This window comes from Engystomops pustulosus, chromosome 3 (genome assembly GCF_040894005.1).
Source record: "Engystomops pustulosus chromosome 3, aEngPut4.maternal, whole genome shotgun sequence".
NCBI classification, from domain to species: Eukaryota; Metazoa; Chordata; class Amphibia; order Anura; family Leptodactylidae; genus Engystomops; species Engystomops pustulosus.
In genome coordinates, this window is record NC_092413.1 from 113353949 (window position 1) to 113377679 (window position 23731).

At 42.2% G+C, this 23731-nt stretch overlaps 1 protein-coding gene across 1 annotated transcript in view; it reads left to right on the forward strand.

Annotated features, from left to right (window-relative positions):
* The window catches only part of POPDC3 (popeye domain cAMP effector 3), a 52623-nt gene that overhangs the window by 18518 nt on the left and 10374 nt on the right, over positions 1–23731 (forward strand). The window contains exon 3 of the mRNA XM_072141879.1: positions 20277–20385. Within this exon, the coding sequence (XP_071997980.1) occupies positions 20277–20385 (109 nt within the window). The remainder of the gene's footprint in view (positions 1–20276; positions 20386–23731) is intronic.

Below are 23731 nucleotides of genomic sequence, written 5' to 3' on the forward strand. Positions count from 1 at the left end.
AATTTGGTATCACCGCGATCGCACCGAACCAAAGAATAAAGTAGGCATATTATTTGGAGCGAAGAGTGAAAGTCGTAAAAACTGAGCCCACAAGAACGTGACGCACGTGCGTTTTTTTTTCAATTTTTCCACATTTGGAATTTTTTTTCAGCTTCGCAGTACACGGCATGTTAAAATAAATAACATTACGGGAAAGTAAAATTTGTTACGCACAAAATAAGCCCTCACTCAGGTCTCTACACGGAAAAATGGAAAAGTTATGGATTTTTGAAGTTGGAGAGCGAGAAATGAGCCGGAAAACCCTCCGTCCTTAAGGGGTTAATAAAGATTTATTGTTTATATGCATCTTTTTAGTCGATCCTTTTTCTCCTCTCAGTTGAGAGGTAACCTTTGTATATATTATTGTGGATCAATAGTTGACTAAATGTGATACTTTTTGGGGGGGGGGGGGGGGCGAATATTGAGCCATATACCAGGCTCCGGTTTACTCTTTGAGGTTATGGTTTCAAACCTCCTCATTACCCCATTACCTGTATCCATCTGCTTACTTGGCTCTGTGGATGTGCAGAGAAAAAGGGATGGGGACAGAGAGAAACAGCGCTACCTTTGCTGGTTGTGCTAGAGACAGGCACAACGCTGGGTCAGGCATATGTGATAAGTAACCGCTGCCGCGTCCCCACCCTCGCCCCAAGGTTGGGTAACAAGGGCGTATAGCACATAGGGTGGCACAACCAGTGACCTACCCTCCAGCCCATTAGAAATGGCACCAGTGCCATATTTTCGCCACCACTGACCTAGAGTGATGTCTGCTGGTTACATATTATTTCTTGTTTCCACCAAACAGGTGAGACATACAAGATAGTAACCCAAGGATAAATAACTAAACCATCTGAGGACATGCACTAAAGTGAAAACAAGAGAAAAGGGAAAAAGTAATTTAATGATAATAATAATAAAAAAATTTTTTTATATAGTGCCATCATATTCCAGATCTTTGAGCAGATCATGGGGTAGATATGCCATTGAAGCCAGACATTACAGAATCATGGAATAATCCATTTAAGCAATTGGAGTGAGGGCCATGCCTACTAGAGCTTACAGTCTATGAAGATGAATGGGTGCCAAAATAATTAAGTACATATATGAATAATGCTGAATGAACCAGTTACCAGTGGCTATTGATATGCACTGAAACCAGGGTGCATTAGTCTGCAGAGAAACCTTTGCATCAGCCTGCAAAGAAACCTGTTTTATTGTATTAAAGGGGTATTCCCATGTGGGCATTCACATTTAATTAAATTAATTTGTCATATGTAAACATTTCTTCAATTGGATGTTATTAAAAAAAAAAAGTTCCTGTGTGAAGATAATTTCTCATAAATGTAGCCATGTTGTCCTTAGAAACTAGATTGTTTCCTCGGATACGACCACCTCACATTTTGGCAGCGGTGGCTGAAACTGAATGTGAATGTTTAGATGAGAATACCCCTTTAAGTGACAAGAGATTAGACAGATATGTAGAGAAATCGGAAAGTTCTCACTGCACTAGTGCTCAGGGGGCAGGGTGAGACAATGTAACAGCCTGTAAAGCCAGATAACTGAGGGGCTAGGGTAGCCTCTTAGGCTCATTAGCATCATCTTTATAGTTAAAATTTAAAGGCAGTCTACCATTTGCTTTTATGCATTGTGAACCAAACATACCTTGAGAATGCTGTAGCTACGCTGATGCAGAAACATATCTTGTTTAATCCTTGATCCGAATGGTTTTGCTCAAAAAACAATTATAAAATTCAGGACCTTGGTAAAGCTGGATGCATACTGACTGCCATGTTTCACAGAGCTTCCTGAACTGAAGGAGTAATCAACCTGACCTGGATGACTCCATACACAGCAGTTAGGGGATGGTGCAGCAATTGATTACTTCTGCTTGTCAGGGATAACACAGTGATGACATATTCTCGACTTATACTGGGTAGGACGAGGCTGAAGTAGTGTATAATTAGCGTAAGAGGAGTAGTGGCGGAGCAGTCACATGAAGAGCCTCATTAAAATACTTTTATAATAGTTTTTTCAGCAAAACCACTCGGATCAGGGATTAAACAAGATATGTTTCTACAGCATTCTCAAGGTATGTTTGATTTATAATGCATAAAAGCAAATGGTAGTTTTCCGTTAAAAGGGAAGAGGCCACGAATAACGAAATTACAGCATAATTTATTGTACTTAGCCCTACTAGTCAGACCACACATGGAATATTGTGTACAGTTTTGGGCATCGATGTTTAAAAAGGACATAGTAGAACTGGAACGGGTGCAGAGGAGAGAAACAAAGATTATTAGGTAAATGAGGGACTAGAATGCAGTGACAGATTACAAAATTTGGGATTATTCAGTTTAGATAAAAGACGACTGAGGGGAGACCTCATTACAATGTACAAATACCTGAACGGACAGTACAAGGATCTCTCCAAAGATCTTTTTATACCTAGGTCTATGGCCAGGACAAGGGGGCATCCTCTACGCCTAGAGGAGAGGCGATTTTACCATCAACATAGACAAAGGTTCTTTACTGTAAGAGCAGTGAGACTATGGAACTGCCGTAGGAGGTTGTTATGGCAGACTCTATGTACATGTTCAAGAGAGGCCTGGATGACTTTCTGGAGAGCAAAAATATCACGGGTTATAGGGATAAAACATTTGTTTAATTCTTATAGGTTGGACTTGATGGACTTGCATCTTTTACCAGCCCTATATACTATGATACTGTACTATTATAAAATCACTACAACTGAAATAACCAAAAATCTGCTTTTCAGCTACATATTTTAAAACTGGCAATATATTGCAGTTAAACACAATAATAAGTAAAGTCACTCCTCAATTGCATATTTTTTGATAGCAGACAACCTGGTGATTGTAGCAGGGAAAGCAAATAGCAGGATGGCGGGGATCCAGCATCCAAAAGTAAATGCATGTAACTGTTAAAACTTCATCCAAATTTTAATCTTTATCTTTAAAAAAAATTCACACATAGTAGTAGAAAAGATGGACACAAAAAATCACACACGAGCACGAGACAAAAGAAAAAATTCTTTGAAGGACTATGATCGCAGAGAGATGAATAAAAACTACCTTGCATTGCCTGTAATTTTTTAATATTTCATTGTATGGAGCTGTTTAACTCCTCTCTGATCTCTTTAGACGTTAGAGGGCGCAGGTCTGGAGTCTGCAGCGACGTCTGAATAAGCGCAATGCAAAGAGGAGCTGAGTTGGGACGGCCGTCGGCTCCATAGACTCGGCGGTCACGTGATCGCCGGGTCTACAGGGGTTAAACAGACCTGCTGCGTCTAATTAGACCCAGTACAGCTCTGATCACATACCCCAGTGACAGGTGGTAGTTTTCCTCTGTAACTGAGGGTCTTATAGATGCCTCAGTTACAGGGGAAAACAAAAGAAAATAAAGTAAAATGTAAAAAAAAAAAAAAAAGTGAAAATGTCCCACAGGGGTCTTTTATGACCTCATGGGGGACATATAAAGTAAAAACACACATACACAAAAAATATTAACCTATTTACGCTCCGCATCTGATATATAGGACGCTGAGCGCAGTGACATAACGCTCAGTGTCCGATATATATCGAATGCGAGCACTACTTGCATTTTGGACGTCACCCTGACGCGCGACAGGTTGACACCTCGGTGGGAGATGTCAGCATCTCCATCCGACACCCATCCAATTGGTCATGTGACATTGATCGTCGCCATTGGCCAGTCAATGCAGACTGGCCAATGACAGCGATCTGTGATGATTTTTGGGCAGATCTTACTAGCCCATCGCTATTTTGTGATTGATGATGTTGGAGAGAGTTGTACTAGTGATCTGTCCCTTTACTGTACCCCAAAACACATGATTACCCCCCATTGTCCGTTTTCCCTATCCCCCACAACCGCACTTTTAAGTGCAATCTGTTAAGAGTAGTAGTAGTAGCGTAGAACAGTAGTAGTAAGGTGGGGGGGGAGTAGTAGCGTGGGAGAGTAGGAGTAGCATGTAGGAGTAGGCGTAGCGTGTAGGCGGTTTGTGGAGGAGCAGGCGTAGCGTGGAGGAGCAGGCATAGCGTGTAGGTGTTATTCTGTGTTGTACCAGTACAGAAGCCCCCAAGCTGGACTGTATTTTGGATTATAATAGGTACGAGGGAGGGGTGGATTTGTCGGACCAGGTACTTCAGCTATATAACGCCATGCGGAAGTCGATGGTGTGGAAATATACTATAAATCCCAATAAATCTCTATGCGAACAAGAAATAAAATACACATGGCATATGCAAAAAATACAATACAATTACATAAAAATATATAAAAAGACATAAAATAATTATCAAATGAATAGCTTCACTTCATTTTTTTGTTGTTATTTAGGTTATAACCAAAACATAGACATATTATTTGTTGTATCAAAACTGTTTCAGATTTGTGTAAGATTTCAGGCTGGGCAAAATAATAATGTCTGTGATTTTTCGCCATCTTCTGATGCTAATAACTTTTTCATACTTTGGTTTACGGAGCTGGGGGAACAGTCATTTTTTGCAAAATGATCCGACGTTTTCATTGCTACCATTTTGAGGACTGTGCGACATTTTGATGACTTTTCATTACATTTTTTATGTCATGTAAAAAGGTGTAAAAGTCGCATTTCGGACATTTGGGCGCCATTTCCCGTCTCAGAGGTCACCGCCGGTTAAAACTGTTTTTTATATTTTGATAGATCAGGCATTTTGGGACGCGGCGATACCTAATGCGTTTGTGATTTTTTACTGTTTATTTTATTTTATATCAGTTCTAGGGAAAGGGGGGTGATTTGAACTTTTAATATTTTAATTTTTTTACATTTTTTTAACTATTCTTTTCTTTTTTTTTCACTATTTCTTAGACCTACATTAACCCTAGATGATCAGATCATTCCTGCCATATAGCCCTCTTCATACACCCCTCATAGCTCTGTGGCGGATATATCCAGTATAAAGCTCACTCCACAGAAAAATGTGATATGGCTAGACGCATTTCTGAGCCCCTTCTCGGCTCCTTCCTCAGTTGCATTTTAAATACATTTTAAATATTCCTCTTTCATTTTAGACACAGACACCTGTATCACACCTTTAGCACTTCCACTGTTTCTCTGTAATAGATTCCGGGTTGGTGCAGAGATAAACTCTTCTTGTTTGAAATTCTCATACAACCCTAAATAAATTCTTTGAGGATTGCCCTTTCCTAAAATGGGGTAACTACTCAGAGGTTTCTATTGTACTGGTACCTCATGGGCACCCCAACACTAGTCTAGTGAAAAGGGTGCTCCAAAAGCTAAATTTGGCTTGTCCCTTCTCAGGCCTGCCGTGTCCCCAGCCTGTAGACTATTGCTACACATAAAGTATTGCCATACCCGTAATAACCCACAGAATGATTTTTGGGGTGTTTATCCACAGTGGCATGAGTTGGGCTGAACACATTTCTTCCTACTATGACACATTCGAGAAAACATTGCAATTTTTACACTGCCCCCTTCACTTCGTATTACATTTGGGACAGCATCTCAGGGGTTAAAATTTTCATACAACCCTAGATAAATTCTTTGAGCGGTGCCCTTTCCAAAAATGGGGTCACTACTTGGGGGTTTCTATTGCAGTGGTACCTCAGGGGCACCCCTGCACTAGTCTGGTGACAAGGGTTCTCCAAAAGCAAAATTTCGCTCCTTCCCTTCTCAGTCCTGCTGTGTGTGCCCAGCCTGTCAATTATTGGCACATGTGTGGTATTTCCGTACTTGCAGAATGATTTTTGGGGTGTTTGTCTAAAGTGCCATGAGTTGGGCACAATATATTAGGCACTAAAATGACATTTTTGAGATAAAAATGCAATTTTTGCTCTGTACCATTTACTTTGCATTAGATTTTGACCAGCATGTTGGGGGTTAAAATGCTCACCACACTCCCCAGCTAAATTATTTGGGGGGGGGGGGTCTAGTTTCCAAAATGGTATAATTTCTCAGAGGTTTCTATTGCACTGGTACCTCACGGTACCCCTGCGAACATGACATGGCACTCCAAATCCAAACATTTGAAAACTGAGCTCCAAAAGCAAAATTTTGCTCCTTCCCTTGTTATCCCTGCTGTGTGCCCAGCCTGTCAATTAATGGCACATGTGTGGTATTACCATACACGGGACAACCCGCAGAATGATTTTTGGGGCATGGGTTGGGCACAATATTTTAGGCACTAAAATGAAATTTTTGAGATAAAATCGCAATTTTTGCTATGCACCATTTACTTTGCATAAGATTTTGACCAGCATTTTGGGGGTTAAAATGCTCACTACAGAACTAGATAAATTCTTTGAGGGGTCTAGTTTTCTAAATGGTGATATCTTTGGAGTTTTTTAATTGTACTGTTACTGCAGCGGCTCTTCACGTACACTGTGGCACCACAAAAAATTTTTAGCCAAATTGGCCCGCCAAAAACCCAATATAACGAACTCTTTTCTGGACATCGCTGTGCGACGAAACAGCAGTTGACATCCACATGTCTGGTATTGCTTCCAAAGAAAGAATTAATGGGTTAAGAGAATTTTCAAATGCTGATTTGATTATTTTGAGATGTTAGGTGTCAGGGTCAGTGGATCCTCTGGACCACCGCGGGAGATGGTACTAGCTGACACCTGGGACCGGAGTCCAAGTGGCACCTGGTTTTCACCAGAGCCCGCCGCAAAGCGGGATGGACTTGCTGCGGCAGGATACCACCAGGTCGTTCCACAGGTGCGACTAGCCCGCGGTGGCAGCCGAGGTCGAGGTACCTCGACCGGAAGACAGGTTTGTCCAAGCAGTAGGTCAGGGCAGGCGGCAGAGATGCAAAGTCAAGTCCAAATCCGGGGTCAGCAACGGGAGGTCCAGGCAGGAGGGAACGGGAGGACAGGCACACGGGACACAGGAACACAGCAACACGGAGGGACTCAGGTAACACGGCAACACGGAGGGACTCTGGTAACGCAGGAAACACAGGGACACAGAAATAGACAGGTACGCAGGAATATTGCAGGTGGAGTACACACAAAGATCTTTCACCATGGAATACACACAAAGATCCGGCAGGGAATGATGGGTAAAATACAGAACAGGAAGTGGCCAGCGCCAATCACCTGTGCGCTGGCCCTTTAATTCTGGAGGCACTGCCGCACGCGCGTCCTAGGGAGCGGGGCCGCGCGTGGGACCTAGTCCGGACGGGAGCGGGAGCAAGGGGAGGTGAGTGCATGGGAGCGGGGCCGGGGCAGCGGAGAGGGGCACGGGTTGATAAAATAGTGTTACTTGTGGGGGTACATATGCCTTTATAGGGCACTTCCAAACTGAATTGGTCACCAAAAATTTTGCATTTTTTTCAATCTCTTGAAAATCTGAGTAGTTGCTACTAAAAATTTAAACCTTCTCAAATTATGGAAATAAAAAGAAGACCAATGGGAAAAGGTTTCTACAAATAAATTGTGTTATGACTTTTTGTCTAAAAAGTAGATCATTTGAAACTTAGAAAATTGTCATTTTTTCCAATTTTTCCTAAATTATTGAATTTTTACCCCCCAAAAAAGAAACTAATCACCAAAATGATACTACTAACATAAACTACAATGTCTCACAAGCATTCTCAAAATCACATGGATATCTTAAAATGTTGAAATGTTATTACCACAGGAATTTACATTGGTCAAATTTTTAAAAAAAGGACTGACCTTAACTTATAAACAGACTGCGGGGTGTCATTGTTTGCAGGATCAGATGATGTTTTCAGTGATATAATTTTGACATCTATAGGACCTTTTTCCTTTTACTAGTTTATTTACTTGTATGTTTTCGAGAAAAATACAGCTGCCGACCAGTTATCAGCAGGTGTTCTATATATAATACAACTGACACCCACTGTGTATGGGGAGGCCTCAGTCTGTGAACCCTCTCCATACACCCTTCCATGACCGGCCAACAAATATTTATGGGGTTATGGTTAAGAACACACAGTGTGTAATCATAGTGTCATAGTATATAAGTCTGGAAAAAGACGCAAGTCCATCAAGTCCCACCTCCCATAACCCGTGATATTTTTGCTTTTCAAAAAGGTATCCAGGCCTCACTTGAACATGTACATGGAGCCATAACAACCTCCTGCAGCAGAGAGTTCCATAGTCTCACTGCTCTTACAGTAAAGAACCTTTGTCTATGTTGACAATGTTCTCTAGGCCTAGAGCAGTGATGGCGAACCTATGGCACGGGTGCCAAAGGTGGCACTCGGAGCCCTCTTTTTGGGCACCCAAGTCATCAACATAGAACTCAAAGAATCATCCTGCAGTCCCAGGAGACTCAAGAAATGCTGCTCTCAGTGCTATTCTAAAGCAACACATTCTTGATTGCTTGGGACTGCAGGAAGAGGTGGAACATGTGGAAAATGGAGGATTATCTTTAGAGCTTCTCTAGACTCCACATTTCTTCCTGTACAGGGGGACCATAGTGAGTAACATTAGTCAAACATTAGTCAAAATTTGACCTCCTTCTTTCAACTGTTTTGTTGTCCTCAAGAGGCCAATATGATTGAAGGTTGTCGTAGAACAGGTAGCAATAAATTACTGATTAAATTGCCGTGCTGGCACTTTGCAATAAATAAGTGTGTTTTGGTTGTAGTTTGGACACCCAGTCTCTAAAAGGTTCGCCATCACTGGCCTAGAGGATACCCCCTTGTCCTGGTCTCAGGCCTAGGTATAAAAAGATCTTTGGAGAGATCCTTGTACTGCCCGTTCATGTGTTTGTACATTGTGATGAGGTCTCCCCTTAGCCGTCTATTTTCTAAAATGAATAATCCCAATTTTGTAATCTATCATTGTTTTGTAGTCCCCCCTTTCCACTAATAATCATAATCCTGGTTGCTCTCCTCTGCACCCATTCCAGTTCTACTATGTCCTTTTTATAAACTGGTGCCAAAACTGTACACAATATTCCATGTGTGGTCTGACCAGTGATTTGTATAAGGGCAAAACTATGTCTTTATCATGAGAATCTATTCCTCTCTGGATACATCCCATAATTTTATTTGCTTTCGCAGCAGCTGCCTGGCTCTGGTCACTAAAAGTCTTTTTCAGCTCCAGTTTTACCAGGTAATTGACTGTTAAGAATATAAATATACTTTTTTTTTCCATGGCATACTGCAGAAAACACCCACCGGTAACGGTGCTGGCACTAATCGTGAGTGTTAACCCTTTAAATGCCTTCGGCAAAGCTTTATCTTGGATGCAATCACTGCCCCCTGTGACGACATCTGGGGCGGCAATCGGTTGCCATAACAGCCTGGGGTCTTAAAAAGACCCAAGGCTATCTGGTTTTAACCCATTCCTTACAATGTGCAATTTGCAGGGAATGATCAGGAAAATCCCCATATGCTGCCTTACGATCAGATCAACCATACTATAGATCAGTCAGGGTTACAATACCATAGGGGTTTTTTAATGGTAAAAATAAAAAAAGTAAAAAAAATAAAATTATATATATATATATACGCTCACCGGCCACTTTATTAGGTACACCATGCTAGTAACGGGTTGGACCCCCTTTTGCCTTCAGAACTGCCTCAATTCTTCGTGGCATAGATTCAACAAGGTGCTGGAAGCATTCCTCAGAGATTTTTATCCATATTGACATGATGGCATCACACAGTTGCTGCAGATTTGTCGGCTGCACATCCATGATGCGAATCTCCCGTTCCACCACATCCCAAAGAAGCTCTATTGGATTGAGATCTGGTGACTGTGGAGGCCATTTGAGCACAGTGAACTCATTGTTATGTTCAAGAAACCAGTCTGAGATGATTCCAGCTCTATAACATGGCGCATTATCCTGCTGAAAATAGCCATCAGATGTTGGGTACATTGTGGTCATATAGGGATGGACTTGGTCAGCAACAATTCTCAGGTAGGCTGTGGCGTTGCAACGATGCTCAATTGGTACCAAGGGGTCCAAAGAGTGCCAAGAAAATATTCCCCACACCATGACACCACCACCACCAGCCTGAACTGTTGATACAAGGCAGGATGGATCCATGCTTTAATGTTGTTGACGCCAAATTCTGACCCTACCATCTGAATGTCGCAGCAGAAATCGAGACTCATCAGACCAGGCAACGTTTTTCCAATCTTCTACAGTCCAATTTCGATGAGCTTGTGCAAATTGTAGCCTCAGTTTCCTGTTCTTAGCTGAAAGGAGTGGCACCCGGTGTGGTCTTCTGCTGCTGTAGCCCATCTGCCTCAAAGTTCGACGTACTGTGCCTTCAGAGATGCTCTTCTGCCTACATTGGTTGTAATGGGTGGCGATTTGAGTCACTGTTGCCTTTCTATCAGCTCAAACCAGTCTGCCCATTCTCCTCTGACCTCTGGCATCAAAAAGGCATTTCGCCCCACAGAACTGCCGTTCACTGGATGTTTTTTCTTTTTCGGACCATTCTCTGTAAACCCTAGAGATGGTTGTGCGTGAAAATCCCAGTAGATCAGCAGTTTCTGAAATACTCAGACCAGCCCTTCTGGCACCAACAACCATGCCACATTCAAAGACACTCAAATCACCTTTCTTCCCCATACTGATGCTCGGTTTGAACTGCAGGAGATTGTCTTGACCATATCTACGTGCCTAAATGTGGAAGTAGTACACGTCACTCAATGTTGGTGGTATGGGTGCACAAGTAGGCTGCAACACCTCTCAATAAATCTTGAAAATAACTTGGCACTCCTGTGATACTTGATTTGCATATTTTATTATAGTGAATCGGCAACCAAAATTAATGCATCTTTTCGGTCTTATAACATCAGACCTTCTTCAGGCACGGATTGCTAGGCTTGCGGTGGTGTGAATACGGTTCTATGACCGTTGTGGCGCTTGGGGAGCTGTGGAGCGTGGGAGACCCCGCTGTAGGTTACAAGACTAGTTTTCTTGTTCCTCTTATGTATTTTCCCATATGGTATGTGTTTCTCACAGGCCACCCACAGCCACTTACACCAAAGTATGAAATAGTTATCAGCCCCAGAATATGGCATAATAAAAAATAAATAATTTTGTAAAAGCTGTAAAATCCAAGCCCACAAGAAAACGGAACAAATGCTTTTTTCACCAATTTCACTGCATTTTTAATTATTTTTTTCCCTGCTTCCCAGTACACGCCATGGAATATTAAATACCGTCACTATGAAGTGCAATTTGATACACAGAAAACAAGCCGTCACAGAGCTCTTTACGTTTAAAAATAAAAAAGATCTAGATTTTTGATTGTGGGGAGTGAAAAATGGAAACAAAAAAAAAAAAAAACAGCAAGGTCGTTAAGGGGTTAAACACTCCTTATTTCTCGCAAAACCTCCCCATTGAGGTGCAGCCCATCCATACTGTAGAGCCTGTAGCCCACAACACAGTCAGCCCAGTTCTCCATGAACCCAAAGCCCTCCTTCCTACACCAAGTTTTGAGCCACCTCACCTATTATTTCAGAGAAAACTACCTTTGAGGGCCTAAATCCCTAAGTTAATTTTAAGGACTTTCCACCTACCTGTTACTTTGTCATTGGTGCCAATGTGGACCATGACTGCAAGATCCTCACTAGCCCCTCCCAGTAATCGGTCAACCCGATCCGCAATATGCGGAACCTGAGCACCCGGCAAACGCACTGTTTGATGTGCACAGTCTTTGTGACAGATTTGCCCTGTCTGTTCCCCTAATAATGGAATCTCCAACTACCAGCACCTGTCTTACCTGTGCTCCCCTCTCTTCTTACTAGAGCAGACAGTCTCATGGTTGCTAGAGGCCATGTCTTGTTGCAGCATTGCTACCCCTGAGCTGATATCCCCCTCATCCGCCAGCCTGGTAAACTTACTGGGGTGCACCAGATCAGGACTAGACTCCCTGCAACTGTTCCCTCTACCCCACTTTCTTCATGTTACCCATTTAGCTGCCCCCTCACTGAACCTCCATACTTCCATCCCCACACCCATCTTCCCCAGAGAGTTTGTGCTCCAGGTGCAGCAAACTTTGCTCCGAATTGTCAATTATGAAACTTGCTCATTTAGATCCAGAATCTGGGCTTCCAGATGAACAATTTTTACACATCACACACAGCAGTGTTCCAGTGCAAACACTGTGTAGCATTGCCACTTATGAATTCCATTGTACTAATGGTGAATTCAAAAGAAAAAAGAAGAATGCACAGAAAAAGAGTACCACAATAAAAACCCAGCAGTTACCTGCTAAAGTCCCTTAATCCTAAATCCCACTTTGGATATTGCACACTAAGGATCAATGCACATGTGTTTTTCTGTATATAGAAGTATATAATGGCTGCTAATTAGATAGCCACACCCCACTATAATTAGGAAGCATCTTTTCTATCCTGTCTATATCAGCAAAGGTGAATGTCTCAGAGACTTAACCAACAATATACCCCCACACAATATACATATTATGCAAGTAAAATACCTTCAGATCTACTTGGTTGCTATCTCTTGCAATAAAACCCACACAAATGGATATTAGTATGAGAATAATGACATGCACGTATCTATTTGTTGATAGATCCAAAAAAATATCCTAAGTCCCACTTTGGACATTGCACACACTTGGGATCAATGCACACTCATTACCGCAGCATTAAATACTGGGCTATGCATATGCTCATTGTCAGTCATTTTGAGACTCCATTATTACCTTGACAAGATTTCTGAAATCCTCTTTTGCTGAGTCTCTCTATGCTATTAACGATCTATTATTCACTAGTAAGCCTTTTTGTTTTTATCGCTTTTATCTTATAACTGTGTGTAGTGTATGTATGTATGTAGCTATGTATGTGTAACCATTTTTTTATCTTTTATCTGACAACTGTATGTTTTATGTCTGCACTGCACGTCTGTGTATTAAATCTTTAAAACTTAATAAGTATCTGTTTGCAACCTTACAGAACTTAAGTTTCCAAAGAGATGGCATTACCAATAATTATTTTAAGGAACTGTATAGCTAATTGGCTTATTTGTAATTTGGGTTTCTAAATTGTTGAGGGATTTATGTACAAAGGTGCATATTTGCCTTCTTAGTTAATAAGTATACATAGATGCAGTTAAGGTTTGAGTGCCCGGGCTAAGAGAGTAGATTTTAGTTTAAAGACACCATCTTGAGGAGTTGTAGTGGTGGTGGTGGTCTCTATAGGGTAAGTGTACCCCATGATGTGACCTGGGAGTGGTGGTTTGTCACAGCTATGTTAACAGCTTTGTTATTTCATCAGTTTTTTTCTATCAGTTAGGGCTAAAACGGAGGAATCACAGACCATCCAGTGACTTGTTTAAGTTACAGAGTACAGTACCAGTGTCATGATAGAGAAAGTGTGAAGGCTTTACAAACCTGAGTGGTTTGGGACTTCTGGTTGAAGTTCCCTGCACTAAGTGGGTGCATAGGAAAGATGGCAAACACAGAAAGAAAAAACAACATAGAATACAGAAAAAGCGATGTTAAGGAAAACCGTGTCAAAACCAAAATGGCAGCACAGCCTAGAAACAAGAGGCAAGAGAATACTCAAATGGACAAGCAGAGGACAGATAAAGATAAAAGATAAGCAGGTCGCAGTAACAGTTGAAATAGCAAAGACATTACTGTCAGAAGACTGAGAATTAGGGTCCTTTCACACGAACATATGAAAACGGGCGTATGCCACCTGTATCATACCATTTTCATACAGGCAACATAGGGCCACATTCATTTCAATGGGCAATACATGCAACCATTTACATGGCCGTATTGTCCACGGTACCATACATACGTTTAAAATAATAGAGCATGTCCTATTTACTCCAGTATTTCCGTCTCGTACGCCCTATAGAAGTTTATATGAACGTTTAAAATATGTGTTGCATACAGTTGTACACTGTATGGTACACAGTATATGTGCAGTATCCAGGTAGACCAGGACCAGTGTTAGAGAAATTGTCTCTATCTCTGATTGTGGGTCCAAATTGGTGTATAACCATGGTTGAACACGCACACACCCACACTTTTTTCTCCCAAGATGATTTCACTTTATTTGCACTGGGGAGTGTCTTTTTATACACTCTCCCACAAAAAGTTAAAACGGACTTCTCACATTTCTTTTCTTGGGACAACTGAGATAACTGTGGAATGCACGGGGGAAGGGTCTATACACAGATGTAGCTTGCAGATAATACAAAAGAAAATGGATTCTGCTCTCTCACACCTATGTTAGGGCCTTCCTATCAAGACCTGTTTATGCATAAGTGGAGAGAAGTGCCAACAAGATCATGGTATTTGTGCATATGGAGAAATTGCTTATCCTAGTGCAAAAATGAATGCATTTCTCATCCAACGCCCATATACAATTGGGAAATCAATCTAAGCCCTCGGCGTTGCCTGGGATAGTAAATAACGGCTCTTGGCTAACAACAAAACAAACATATTTTATATCTACAATGGGTAATCAAACTATCTGTATATCTTTATCTATCTATATCTTTGTCTCTCTCTCGCTCTGTCTGACTCTCTCTGACGCGCTCTTTTTCTATCCATATTACCTCACACACAGCACTTGCAAAAAGGCTTTTACATAGCCGAAATTTGATGGAATAAAAGATCCACTTTTTCCTATTGCTGCCTGTGGGAGAGCTGTTTTTTCCTGAATATATTTTTGGAGGACCCATAGCCCGGTTCTTCAGCATTCCTTAAGTGACCCTTCCTAGGCCATTCGGCAACAATGGGATGAAACTAAAACTGCCTGGTCGTCTTCAGCTCCTCCTCCAGCATAGCTGAGTGCCTTTGTAGACACCTCAGAATGACCCAGTCCAGGAGCAGATCATCCACAGGATTAAACGTCATCTCAAGGGCCCAAAAATGCCTGAAACCACAGCCAGGAATAGCAATGGAGTCTAACCACATTCTCATAAAAGAGTGTGTGCTGGTCAGGTAACCAAATTTGGGGTTGGGCTTTTGTCATCATTTACTAGCCTGCCATATTTTATGGATATGGTGACATAAATGCACATATGGAATAAAAGCATCACATATATACACTACCACTCAAAACTTTGGGATCACTTTGAAATGTCCTTATTTTTTTTAAAGGAACGCACATTTTCTTTCAATGAAGCAAACATTAAATTAACCGTATTCACGACGGCGGTCGGGTCCCGCTGCATGGAGAGGGCTCACGGCCTGAGCCCTCTCCATAGCCGGTAAGTCTTTGGTAGCACCGATCGCGGGTGTCATCACAGCGATGGCTGCCGGCAGCCTCAAAAAGATAGCGGTGCATGGGAGCCGCCATCTTGCCTAGGATCGTCGCTCCCTGTGACGTCATTGGGGAGCGGCGATCCGTCTCCATGGTAGCCTCGGGTCTGATTTGCTGATAACACATTGTAATGAATGAGGAGGAAAATCCCCATGTACTGCCATACTGTAGTATGGCAGTATATTATAGGATCGATCAGACAACCTAGGGTTAAAGTACCCTAGGGAGTCTGAAAAATAGTAAAAAGAAAGATAAAAAAAGTTTTTAAAAAAATAATAATAAAAAAAACTAACCTAGCTAACTGCGAAACACGTGTTGGGGTGTACAGCGCGTGCCTTTTTACTGGTTTAGGTAACTATACTTGCTCCATATGAGGTATTAAGTTTCTCTGTTCATGTGACTTTTATTCAGGTTTTTGTCTGATACCATATGGCATACACCAGTTCCTACTTTTTCAATTGATTTATAACTTCATAATCTCTTGGCACTCTCTGTTTTTAAATTGTATTGTTGTCGTTGCATTGCCGTTTACTTTTTTCAATAAAAGAACTTTTTTGTCGAGTACGCTATGAATCTATAATTCTTTAGTGTTTTTCAAAAATTTTGGTGATATGACATAAATATAAACAAACAGTAAAAATTATAAACACATTAGGTATCGGCGCGTCCGAAAATGCCCGATCTATCAAAAGTTATTAACGGTTTTTCACTGCGTTTAACCCCGTAACGGAAAATAGCGCCCAAAGTCGAAAATGGCACTTTTTTGCCATTTTGAAAAATCTTAAAAAAATCTATAAAAAGTGATCAACAGGTCGTACAGTCCTAAAATGATATCATTGAAAATATTATCAAATGTCGCAAAAAATGACACCACCCACAGCTCCGTACAACAAAGTATAAAAAAGTTATTAGTGCCAGAAGATGGCAAAATAAAAAAAAACATATTTGTATAGGAGGTTTTAATTTTTGTAAATGCATGAAAACATTATAAAACCTATACAAATTTGGTATCCCCGTAATCGTACCAACCCAAAGAATAAAGAAGACATGTCATTTCGGGCGCTTAGTGAAAGCCGTAATATCCAAGCCCACAAGAAAATGGCACAAATGCGTTTTTTCACCATTTTCACCGCATTTGGAATTTTTTTCCCGCTTCCCAGTACCCGGCATGGAATATTCAATACCATCACTATGAAGTGCAATTTGTTACGCAGAAAACAAGCCGTCACACAAGGGTAAAAACAAGATAAAATTAATAGCCCCTGCAAAGAATAAAGTGCTATGTGAATAGGACCAGAATCCGTCCAAGAACAGTAAAAGCACTGGCAAGAGATCCAACAATAGGGTAGGGTACAAAGAAATGCTTTACCCTTGTAATCAATAAAAGTAACTTCAAACAGATACTACAAGGGAACACATGTGCATAGTAAACCAACCACGGACCAAGAGAACCAGCCCTGACATGTGTTTCGCCATTAAATGGCTTCTTCTGGGGGAGTGACGTTAAAACAGAGCAACAGACATTTAAAGGAAATCTACCACCAGGATGAAGAATTGTAAGCCAAGCACACTGACATACCGGTGTGTGCCCCCTTTGGCAGGTTCTCCTTTTCTTTTAGCTTCCTAGGACGTTGTTTTTACAATAAAAAGGTTTCACAAATTATGCAAGTAAGCCTCAGGGGCTCCAGACTCTATAGATGTCAATGGAGCTGCATGATTTTTAAAACCTCTTTCTCTTTAAAAACAAAGGCATACGAAGCTACAAGAAGAGCAGCTTCTGCCAGAGGGGGCACACACCAGTATGTCAGTGTGCCTGGTTTACAATCCTTCATCCTTGTGGTAGATTTCCTTTAAGTACCCATCACCCAATCATATTGCCGTATATGATGAAAACAGGTACACTGTTAACGTTATTATACCGACCTAGGAAGCATTGTATTCTCCCGGGATTGAACCATCACCCCGTGACGTTGCTATGACATCACAATAGGGGGAGGAGATCACACCCATCGTGTTGTATACACTGCAGTCCTGCAAAGACACTGACCGCATGACGAGAAATATCACGGGAAGACGTCTTAGCATGTATGTGGAATCGTGATCATATGGTGAAAAGAAGAAGTCCCAGCCTAACACTAGATCACCAGCTGGACATAATGAACAATGACTGGGACCATGTGAGCTACCTTTGAGCTAGTTGAGAATCTGGAGCATCACATTTGTGTGTTCTATGAAACTCTTACAATGGCCAGAAAAAAAGAACTTTCATGTGAAACTCAACAGTCTATTCTTGTTCTTAGAAATGAATGCCATTCCCAGCTACAAATTGCCAAGAAACTTTAGATTTGTGTACTACTCCCTCAGAGGAAAGCACAAACCAGCTCTAACCAGAGTAGAAAGCGAAGTGGGAGGCCCCGCTGTATAACTAAGCAGCAAGACAAGTGCATTAGAGTCTCTAGTTTGAGAAACCAATGCTGCAGAGGTCCTCAACTGGCAGCTTCATTAAATAATACCTTCCAAACGCTAGTGTCAACCTCTACAGTGAAGAGGTGACTGCAGGATGATGGCCTTCAGGGCAGAGTGTCAAAGAAAAAGTCATATCTGAAACTGGCTAATAAAAGGAAAAGATTAGTATGGGCAAAAGAACAAAGAAATCGAACAGAGGAAGTATATGGACTATATTATCTATTCATTTTGCAACTCATTTGAAAAAATAAAAGTATGAGTTTTCATGAAAAACCCAAACTTTTAAGCGATAGTGTATGGATTCATACAGCATGGAAATATAGGACTGGAGAAAGAGCCTTATCCAGCATTCCCTGATGGAACTGGGCAGCATATAAATGTTCAGGATGGGTTCAGCTGTCCATCCCTCAAGCCACAGCTGCACACAAAACCAACTCACACCTAACTTTCCCCAAGGAAAAGATCCTAAAAGGCAGCTGTCAATCAAAGGCATCCCCGAGTGCCGTTTTGAAGCCAAGAAACCTGAAACCGGATCCCATACAGAATAATGCAGAGCAATTTAGTGCGTTATAACAACCAGGCATGGAAGTTGTGATCAGATATTATAATGCAAGAGTGGCGATATATGAAATGTGAAATAGAACACATACTTTTTAACACTGGTTTGGGTTGCAATATTTTATACTTTTGTTTTACTCAATTTTTATATTTTGTATTATATGTTATTGTTATCATGTATTTCATCCATCGTTAATATTGCAATACTTTTGGAGTTGTTCTAAAGTTTCATATTACTTTATAGAAAGATTTGCACCTGCTCTGTGTGTTCATCCACTGCTGGTTTTGGATTACAATAACTGCTGGAAAAAAAATGAAATAACTGAGGTATGAAATGACGGTCTTATTTCCTTTAGGGAAACTGAGATATTGATCTATTTCATTTGTTTAATATCTGCAAAATGGAGAACTAAATTACTACCGGTATAGGACATTTTATAATCCATTAGTCTCTGTAGAAGCTTGGCTCATTTTCAGCATATATAGGATATCAAAAGGGTCTTTACTAGTTGTTGGTCTTTAGAAAGAAGCTGGCCTTGCCTCATTTGTTACCTTATTTGGTAACCAATGCTAACACACTGCTCACTGACATTTACAAGTCCTTCTTTATTCATCCCTTACATGTGAATGTAAATCAATAGAAACCACTCTTCTAGTCAGCATTGATTTGTCACCAAACCTTCAAACCTTATCACTTGTTACCGTGTACTTGTTACTTGTCACAACAAGAGGCTGTTCTGCTTCAGGTTTCTTAAAAAGCACATTCCCAGATAGGATAATGGAGAGTGAGATCTGTAGCAGTCGTCGATTGTGTGCCAGAAATAGAAAGATGACCTGCAGATACAAAGGGACCCTAGAAATAAAAATAGTAACTCAAACCTAAGTGTGCTTTTTGACCCTTGGCAAAGGTCATAGATTTTAAGACAAACTCCATTTCGTAATTGATATTGGTCTAAATGATTTTATATAGATTTAGTTGAATGACATTAATTTTTTTTTAATCCCCCTACCTGGTATTGGCTTCAAAAACTGTGTTGAAGTATACCCAGCCGAAAGCACTTATCAATAATAACTGTTGATGATAAAGAGACTATTTACAGGAAAGATGCGTTTGGGAAAGATTCCCTGCTTGCAGCAGCATTGGTCGGAAACCTAAAAAATCTGGTTTAGTTTTGTTGTAGTTTTACTTATGTAGCAATTATATGGTATGAATATTCCAGTCTTTACCCATCAGGGTTGGAAAAACATGATGCCATCTGCAAACTGTAAAGTCCTAATGAGATCAGTTCTGTCTGTACCAGATAGAGCTTTTTCTACTCTACTAAAATCCCACACAAAAATAAGTTAAAGGGAATCTGTCACCAGGGACCTAATTTTCACTAAAGACAGATTGCAAAAGCCCATTAGACCTGTATAGCAAATATGCCTTTCTTCTTTCTCTAAGCATCTGCGTTCCAATATAATTGTGTGTTATAACTTACCTTGCACCCTGACAGAATCATATGTGTAGTCCCAGGGGTTGGGCTTTAGTTTGCTTGCATTTCAAAAAGCAAAATGTGACTTGTCTGTGCTGCAGACTGCCCCACCTTTTGTGCTGTACTGGAGCACAAAGGCACTCCACTAGATTGGAGGCAATTCAACAGTTATTCCACCCTCCTATTGTGAGTTATGTTTTTTTTTAAATTATCTTTATTGTGTTATCATTTTCAAATTTCAATCTTCTGGTATTGTGAAACCCCCTCTAACACTCATTGTTGGTATTAATCCACTGTAATGGTAATTCATAGCCATGATCATGCAATAATATATGACATGAGGTAAAATTTAGAGGTTCAAGAGTGGCCTGTGGGTGTTGACATCTTGTGTTGACTAGAAATGGAATTTGGCAATTGGATGTGATAATTTAATCTTATTCATTCTTACAGAATACGTGTCACAGTTGATGGAGAGTTTCTTCATTATATTTTTCCACTTCAGTTTTTGGATTCTCCAGAATGGGACTCACTGAGACCTTCTGAGGAGGGTGTTTTTCAGGTATGAAATTTTAACTTTAGTTTTGTCAATATATGTTTTTAAATTGATACTTTTCAGTCCTTTTCCACAATGTATAATAAATAATTGTGTTATATGTAAAATACTTATTTTAGAAATAGTTTAGTAATCGTGTAATAAATAGCTTGAATTCTTATGGACAACTTAAATAAGGAATTATGTTTGATTTGGAAAATGCTTATAAAGCTTATTAACAACACTGCAGTATTTCTCAATCTTACCCCTACCTTATAGTTAGATATACCTATTTCCCAATCTTACCCCTACGTTATAGTTATATACAACAGGACGTATGCATTTAGGCTTACAGCGGGTGAAATAAGTATTGTCTTCAGTTTTCTAAATTAAATATATTTGTCACCAATCTCCAAGTAAATCACCAAGTAAAATATATTTGTATAGGTGCTGTTGACATTAAAGAACAACTGTAAAGTATAATAAACTTTTGCCTCCGAACTAAGCTAAAATAAGCTCTCTCATTAACACTCATTGGCTATCTTCAGCCATTTGCCATCTAGCAGGGGGGTTACCTTGTCCCTCTGACTGTCAGTGGACAGGAGAGGAGGGTGGGTGGAATTTGTTGGGAGGGGTTAGTAGCAGGATTCGGGATGAGTGGAACCTCTGGACCACCGCGGGAGGTGGTACTAGTCGACACCTGGGACCGGAATCTAAGTGGCACCTGGTCTTCACCAGAGCCTGCTGCAAAGCGGATGGTTTTGCAGCGGCAGGGTACCACCAGGTCGTTCGACAGGTGCGACTAGCCCGCGGTGGCAGCCAAGGTCGAGGAACCTTAGCGGAAGACAGTGTCGTGGTCAGGTCCAGGCACAGGGTCAAGGCAGGCGGCAGAGAAGCAACATCAACTCCAATCTGGGGTCAGCAACGGGAGGTCCAGGCAGATGGGAATGGGAACACGGGAAACAGGATTGCAGGACACGGGAACTCAGGAGCAGGAACACACAGGAACACGGCAACACAGGAACACGGCAACATGAGACTCAGGAGCAGGAACACGGCAACACGGGACTCAGGAGCAGGAACAGACAGGAATTTGGGAACACACTGGAATGCAGGAATATCGCTGGTACGCTGGCCCTTTAAATCTCCAACAGCTGGCATGCGCGTGCCCTAGGAGGCGGGGATGCACACATGGCAGCCCGAGCCAGGAAGGGTAAGTCCGGCACTGCAGAGGGAGCAAGGGTTCACGGAGGAACGCGGGTGTGCCCGCGATCCGAAACAGGGATCGCGCAGCACCCGTGACAGTATCCCCCCTCGGCTTCCCCTCTTCTTGGTCCTGAAAAATCGCTGAGGCAGGTTCTTGTTACAGGATGTACAGGATGTTACTGGACGATCTCTCCTCAGGACCAAATCCCCTCTAGCCTACAAGAAAGAAGCACCTGCCTCTCACAGTCTTGATATCTAGGATTTCTTTCACCTCGAAGACAGAGTCAGCCTGTGGTGCCGGAGGAGGAGGAACTTGCCGGGTGAAGTGGTTGAGGATGACCGGTTTGAGGAGAGAAACGAGGAAGGAGTTGGGTATGCGCATGCTAGGTGGGAACCTCAATTTGTAAGCCACCGGACTGATGCGACTGAGGACTTCAAATGGACCCAAGAATCGGGGTTCAAATTTATAGCCAGGGATATTCAGCTGGACTTACTTGGAGGAAAGCCAGACCCTATCATCAGGAGCTTAGACAGGAAACGGTCTGCGTTTTTTGTCCGCTTGACGCTTGGTCTGAGCTGAAGCTTGGAGCAATGGGGTACGGACTTGTTCCCACATGGCTTTTAGATCCGACACACGTAATGGAAGAGGAGGCCGTGGATGCAGTCCATAATTAATAAAGAAGGAAGCAGAACCTGCAGAATAGGAATCCAGGGAATTGTAGGAAAACTCCGCCCATGGTAGAAGAGAAGCCCAGTCGCCCCGACGGGCAGACACAAAGTGGCGGAGGTAACAACTCAAGGTCTGATTCATCCTCTCCCCTTGGCTGTTAGACTGAGAGTGATAGGCAGAAGAAAAATCCAATTTCACCTGCAGCTGGCAGTACAGAGATCTCCAGAACTTGGACATGAACTGAGCTCCTCGATACGAAATGATTTGCCGGGGAAGGCCATGAAGCCGGAAGATGTGCTGGAAGAAGAGAATGGCAAGACGTGGCAACAGAAGACCAGCAGGTTTTTGTCATGGGGGAATATTGCAAGAACAAGAGGCACAGGAACCCACAAAATCCCTAACGTCCTTGACCAAGTCAGGCCACCAATAGAATCGGGAAATGAGGGCCACAGAGCGCTGCACCCCAGGGTTCCCAGCTACATGAGAAGAATATCCCCAGGTCATGATCCTCTTTCGAAGACCAGGTCGCACATAAGTCTTGGTGGGAGGTAGTTGCTGGATGTCAACCTGGATCCTCTGGGCCACTGCAGGACGTGGTACTAGCCGACACCTGGGACCGGAATCTAAGTGGCACCTGGTCTTCACCAGAGCCTGCCGCAAAGCGGGATGGTCTTGCTGCGGCAGGGTACCACCAGGTCATTCAACAGGCGCGACTAGCCCGCAGTGGCAGCCGAGGTTGAGGTACCTTAGCGGAAAACAGTCTCGTGGTAAGGTCCAGGCACAGGATTAGGGCAGGCAGCAGAGATGCAACGTCAAGTCCAATCTGGGGTCAGCAACGGGAGGTCCAGGCAGATGGGAACAGAAAGGAAACAGGCACACAGGAACACAGGACACAGCAACTCAGGAGCAGGAACACGGCAACACAGAACTCAGGAGCATGAACACACAGAAATATCGTTGGGGAGCTTTCTCTAAGGCATAGGCACAAAGATTCGGCAGGGCAGCAAGGGAGGTGCCAGATTATAAGGTGGAGGTGTTCAGCCAGTGCACCAAACAGCGGTGTGCCCTAGGAGGCGGGGAAGCGTGCATGGCAGCCCGAGCACGGAAGGGTGAGACCAACGCTGTGGAGGGACCGGGGATGCACGGAGGAACACGGGTGCTCCCGCAATCAGAGACAGGGATCGCAGGAGCACCTGTGACAATATATATATATATATATATATATATATTGTGACAAGGCACAAGGTATTGTGGTTGAGGGCCAATACGTGCCTGGCCTCTAAGCCGCTAATCTTTGTCAGTAACCTTTAGGTTTCTGACCCTTAGGGCTGATTGCATATGCGTTTCCATGGAAATGCATGCGATCAATAACCCGATCGCATGCGTTTCTCTGGAAACACATATGCAATCGGGCCGAGGCCCGCCCCCTTTGCACCAACGTTACGTTATGAACGGACTGCTAGCGAAACGTGTAATGCCTTTTTATCAACTGTATCA